This window comes from Protobothrops mucrosquamatus, unplaced genomic scaffold, assembly GCF_001527695.2.
Source record: "Protobothrops mucrosquamatus isolate PMUCROS unplaced genomic scaffold, P.Mucros_1.0 scaffold182, whole genome shotgun sequence".
Lineage (NCBI taxonomy): Eukaryota > Metazoa > Chordata > Lepidosauria > Squamata > Viperidae > Protobothrops > Protobothrops mucrosquamatus.
The window spans coordinates 198281-204187 of NW_015386541.1; the positions used below are offsets into that span (position 1 = coordinate 198281).

At 43.3% G+C, this 5907-nt stretch overlaps 1 protein-coding gene across 1 annotated transcript in view; it reads left to right on the forward strand.

The window, feature by feature from the left end:
• The first annotated feature begins 4138 nt into the window (after positions 1 to 4138).
• The window catches only part of TMEM39B (transmembrane protein 39B), a 10880-nt gene continuing 9111 nt past the window's right edge, over positions 4139 to 5907 (forward strand). Inside the window, exons 1-2 of the mRNA XM_015813702.1 lie at positions 4139 to 4292; positions 4992 to 5211. Of these exons, the coding sequence (XP_015669188.1) occupies positions 4165 to 4292; positions 4992 to 5211 (348 nt within the window). The 5' untranslated portion in view covers positions 4139 to 4164. The remainder of the gene's footprint in view (positions 4293 to 4991; positions 5212 to 5907) is intronic.

Here is a 5907-nt window from a genome sequence, read left to right on the forward strand (position 1 = left end):
CATGGGCCGGACACATCACCAGGAAACTGCGCCCACCCCATTGCCGGCAATGGGGAAAAAGCTCCGATATGTTGCGCGACGTCACAAGTTTGACATGTCTATTTTAAAAGAATACACTGACTTTCTAGAAATTCCTCTTTTTATGGTTATTACTGGAACAAAGAAGTGTGATTTGGATCTGTCTTCATGTGCTATGATAGTACATTACATTTGAATAAAGGTTCCCTTTTTTAAAAAAAAAAGTATGATTTTATGTTAATCATTTCATTAGATGGAGCAACCCATGGACATTCAGCTGAACTTTATTTTTAAATTATAATTCAGCCTTCATATGGATCAGGCAATATCATTTATCACAGTACTGAAAGAAATAATATGGAAAACAGAAACTTGTATTGTCACCAGGTAGGTAATGGAAAAAAATGGATTTAATTACAACCCTTCCTGTTTGAAATAAATGTAATTCTTTCCACACAAACATTCTGGATTTGAAAGATTCCTTCTGCCAAACAGTTTCTTAGTTCTTCCTAATTTCTCAGGATTACTAGAAGCAACCAAAAAAAGGTTCACATAGCACAGAAATTGAGCTTGGTACTTTTTCCCCCTTTTCATTCACAGCTGTTAGAACAAAAGATCATAATGCTGGATATATTGTTTCCATTTTTATTATCTTTGCAATATTTTAACTCTCTGAAAAGCAAATCTAGAGATTTAAAGTATCTGCTTGAAATTGCTTAAGTATTCAAAGGATACACATGTTTGTTAACTCTTGGCTGATCTAGTTCCTCACTGCTAAGGGATCAAAGCATATTTGAAGTACACCAAATCAAATTTAAATAATCCAATGATTGAATACTCCTTCAAAAGTGTAGAGCAGGGGTGTCAAAGTGCCGGCCCATGGGCTGGTTTCATCATACTGAAGCCGCGCTCACCCCATTACCGGCAATGGCAAAACCGGCCCAATACGTTGCATGACGTCATCACAAGTTTGACACCCCTGATGTAGAGAGTAGGTAGAACCACAAAATAGCGTAAACAGCATTCAATGTAAATACACAACTCTGGAAAATGCAAGTTGGTGATTCCAGTTATATGCAGGCAACATTTCCTGCCCTAATTTCTCACCTGAATTTAAGGCATGCTATCTAAAGTTCAGGAAGGTGACTTTCCATTTTGGAAATCAAAATTTTTTTATTGGTGGGCATTTTTGTACAGTACATCAAGAAGGAAATATTGGCATACGGAGACAATCACAAACCTAATGCCGAAATGCTGTCAGGATAGGCACTAAATTATTGTGCCCAAGAGCGTACACAGTAGTGGGAAGCAGCCACCCTTAGTAGCCAACAGCTTCATTTCACTGGGCAGCTGGAGAAACACGAGTTTCAGGAATTAAAGAGTCTGAATTAAAAAGTAGCTTCATTCCTGCTGACTCCACGGATGTGTCTGCATAGCTGACTAGGGAAGTTTGCCAAATATTCCAGGATATTTCTTGCCTAGCCTAGCTGGTGCTGTGAGATTTCCTGGTGGTCTCCCATCCGGCCCTGTTCAGGGTTCCAAGCTCAGGGTCTTTGCCTCTCCGGCTGAGCCTTTGTCTAGAGACCAGGGGTAGGCAACCTTGGCTCTTTTATGCCTCGTGGACTTCAACTCCCAGAATTCCTCAGCCAGCACCACGTTGCGCGCGCACCCTCCTCCGAAGTTCCTCCCAGATAAGGGGCGGGGCGCTCACGTGGGCTCCGCGAGCGAGCGAGCGAGCTTCACGACAGGCCTTTTGTCTCTCGCCGGCCGCCGTCCCCTTCCCAGCGTCGCGAGCGCGCCGCGCCCCCGCCATTTTGTTTCCCGCGGCCCCCGGAGCTGAACGATCCTGCCGGCGATGGGTGAGGCGAAGGCGGCGGGACGCTGAAGGGCCGCTGCAGCAGCGCCTCAGCCGCGCTCCGTCCCGGGGGAGGCGGGGACCCACGCGCTTCTCCGACCCCCGGCGCGGCCTCCTCCGGCACGAGGATGGCACTTGGCCCGCCGGCTCCTCACGCGAGGCAGAAGGGTCGCGCCGGAACAGACCCGCGGGGTCTGGCCGCGGCCTTTCTTGACAGCCTGGAGGCGAGAAATCGCGGGGCTGGACAGGAGGGCCGCGGCGGGGGCGCGGAATCGATTACATTTCTGCCTCCTCCTCCTCCTCCCATCCCGGTTGCTCTTCAGCTGTTTAACTCCATGCGCCTTTTCCTGACCCCTGATCTCCCTCCTATAATGACCCCTCACTCCCGAACGGTTGTTTCGCACGAGCGTCTCTGCATAGCGATCCTCGACTGGCCAGCAAGCCATTGCAAATGGCTCCCTTGCCCTAGGACAGGGGTAGGCAACCTTGGCTCTTTTATGACTGGTGGACTTCAACTCCCAGAATTCCTCAGCCAGCCATGCTAGCTCAGGAATTCTGGGAGTTGAAGTCCACCAGTCATAAAGGGGGCCATAGTTACCCCATGCTGGCTGAGGAATTCTGGGAGTTGAAGTCCACCAGTCATAAAGGGGGCCATAGTTACCCCATGCTGGCTGAGGAATTCTGGGAGTTGAAGTCCACCAGTCATCAAAGAGCCAAGGTTGCCTACCCCTGGCCTAGGCGGTGCTCCAGCCGCCCTCTCGGGAGTTACTACTCCAGGTTGAAGACCACCTGCTCTATCCCGTGGCGCTTTGAGGGGGCTTCTTCACTGACAGTTCATTCCCTTCCTCCACTCTTTAACTGTGGAAGCTCTAAGCCTGTGTTTTTTTCAAACTTGGCCACTTTAAGAGATGTGAACTTCAACTCCCAGAATTCTCCAGCCAATTCATGGCTGGGGAAATCTGGGACTTGAAATACACACCTCTTAAAAGTGGTCAAGTTTGAAAAACACTGCTCTAAATGCTTTTTAAAAAAAAAAAAAAAAATCAAACAACTTTTTATTAATTTTCCAACATTACAATTATATCTTTGAAAAGCAACGTGGCGTCTGAGTTACAATAATTCCATTACATGCAAATATTATTAATACAAATCTCCAACTATTACAGCCAATATTTCCTCTCTTTTTTCCCTTAATACATACTGTCTCTTGTTTTAAATTAATATATTTCTTATTCTATCCATCAGCTACTTAATAGCTTTCTTAAACATTTATCAATAATTTTATATGTCTTATTTATTTTAACATTCCATCTTTTGGATCATCAATAACCTTATGAATTTTCCCGGCTTTAATTTTGCGTTGATATTTAAATTAAACATTTAATATTTATCATTTCCAAATGCTGCAGAATTGTGTGGATTCTTTTACACTGCTGGGGGAGGGGGGTGTTCCTGACTTGGCAAACTGGATATGAGAGTATTTTGGAATGAATATTAATATTTTTGGTCTATTTTTTCCCCAAGAGAGTAGCATAAGATTTCTTCCCCCATTCAGATTTTATATATAAAATATAAATACATATTATATATAAAAACAGGCTATTTGAGAGCAAGTGGCCCCCAGAAATGAAATTTTTAGAAACCAGTTTTGAACTTTTAAATGTAGCACTGCTGTTTCTATCTAGATCCCTGTAAAAATATTCCTGAAGTGATAAAATATTCTAAAATTGAAATGGGATTCCTCAAAAAAGGTGCACAGATTTAGTCACAGATTAAGGTGTGTATGTACCTGTGTGAAGCAACTCAAGGATTGTTATAAGTAGAACTCATTGCAGCGTCCCACAATTTGGTACCCTTACTAGACAATAGTTCCCATGTTTCCTAGCCAGCCATTGAAGCAGGAGTGCCAGTTTAAGGAAGAGGATTACAGAAATGGCAAACAGATATGTGAAACATGCTTTTATAATATAATGAATAAAAGACTGAAGCAAACTTCAGGAAATCGCTAGTTTTAACTTTGAGCCTGATGTATCTGCAGTTTAGAAAGAAATGTATGATGCTCCATCATTCTTGTACAGTTTACTAAGACGTTTATGTAATGTGTAGATTTGATATTTGTGCACCAACTCCTGATACAAAATACTTTTTTGAAATGGTAAACCTATACAGAGCTTTCCGGATATTTTAGGAATCGCTATAACAATGCAGGCCTAACAAAATTTTCATTTCCAGTTCATAGAATCAAAGAAATCGTTTGAGGAGTGGGGCTGCCCCTCTGGTTGCCAGGGGTTATGGCAGGGGGAAGAAGGGGACCTAACCGGACATCCTACTGCCGCAACCCTCTCTGTGAAGCTGGAGCTCCTGGTGGTGCCAGCCACTCCACAACTTCTTCAGTCACTAGTGTGCGTTCACGTACCAGGTACAGCCGAGCTACAGAGGAAGCCTGGTTCACTTAACAACCATGTGATTCACTTCACTGCTGTGATTCACTTAACAACAATGGCAAAAAAGGTCGCAAAATGGGGCAAAACTTACTTAACACATGTCTCACTTAACACCAGATATTTGGGGCTGAATTGTGGTTATAAGTCGAAGACTCCCTGTAAGGCCAATTTACATTTCTGGAAGTTGAATAAGTAAAACAGGTACCTGAACTAAGAGCAGAGAATTAACAAAGTTCCAGAATGCACATAAGCCCCTCTAATCACTTGCTCAGAAATATTTCGAAAACAGGACATATTTCTACAAGGTAACTAGGAAGCAACAACCACAAAGCCTGACTTGGGCAACCTCCACTTTTATTAACTGTGTACTCTCACTGTAAGCAGAAAACTTAACCCACGTTAGAATGGCATTTGATATCATTATTGGCCAGCATTTATTATGCAGTTTATTTGTATCCTCAAGGTCGAAAGATTGTTTGTTACCTCACCACCACCCCCTCAAGAGGGCAGAACTTGTGTGTTCTGACCCCAGTACTGTTCAAATAGACTTAGCTTAAACTGATCATGGGTTCACTGGTCAGTTGGGTCATGGGGAATTATCCGCTTCAGAGTGAGGTACGTGAATGTCTACAAATCTCTTTTTTGAGTTGACGTGCTCTGTTTTCCTCTCGCAGGAGCGGTTCAGGGACAGGTCTTTCCAGCCCTCCTTTGGCAACCCAAACAGTGGTTCCTCTCCAGCATTGCAAGATCCCAGAACTGCCCATTGAGAGGAGCATCTTGTTTGAACTCCAACTCTTCTTCTGTCATCTTATTGCTCTCTTTGTCCACTACATAAACATCTACAAAACAGTCTGGTGGTACCCACCCTCTCACCCTCCCTCCCATACTTCATTGGTGAGTATTTCATATCCGATTGCCTGTTTGCGAGATCTTAAGTCGCGTTTATAAAACTAGAAAAAAATATTGCTGCCTTAAGATTGTGAAAGACGACGTCCAAGGGCAGTCAGGTTGGAGGAAATGCTACCCAGATTTCTTCTTAAACGACTTCAAAATTGTTCGAATACTAAACTTAAGAGTATACAAGTGTAATTTATAATGGGGGTCTGCTATGAGTCTTGGGGAATGTATAAGGGCTGCGCATGACATGGCGAGCGAAAGCTATATTTTTCTTAAATCTGGTCTCTTAAGTTAATATTAACCTTCTATGCCAGCGTTTCTCAACCTTGACCACTTTTAAGATGTGTGGACTTCAATCCCAGAATTCTCCAGTAAGCTAAATCCTGTTCTATATTGTCTGGTCTTAATCCTTCTAAAAACTGTTGATGTTAATAATTTGAAGGGTCTTACAGAAAAGCAGTAGCTGAGGAAGACCCTGGGGCTGCACTCATGGAGCGTGCATTCTCAGGCCCATTGCAGCGTAAACTCTGATGCACTTCATAAGATTTGTCAGCCATTATAATGAGAGGGAAGTTTTGTATACCCATGGTCTGAAGACAAAGGGCAGTGGCAATGCCTTCTTGATATCCATTTACAAATGTTACATAGTTGTTCCCATGTTTGTGAGCTGAACTATATAGGCAATATGATAGG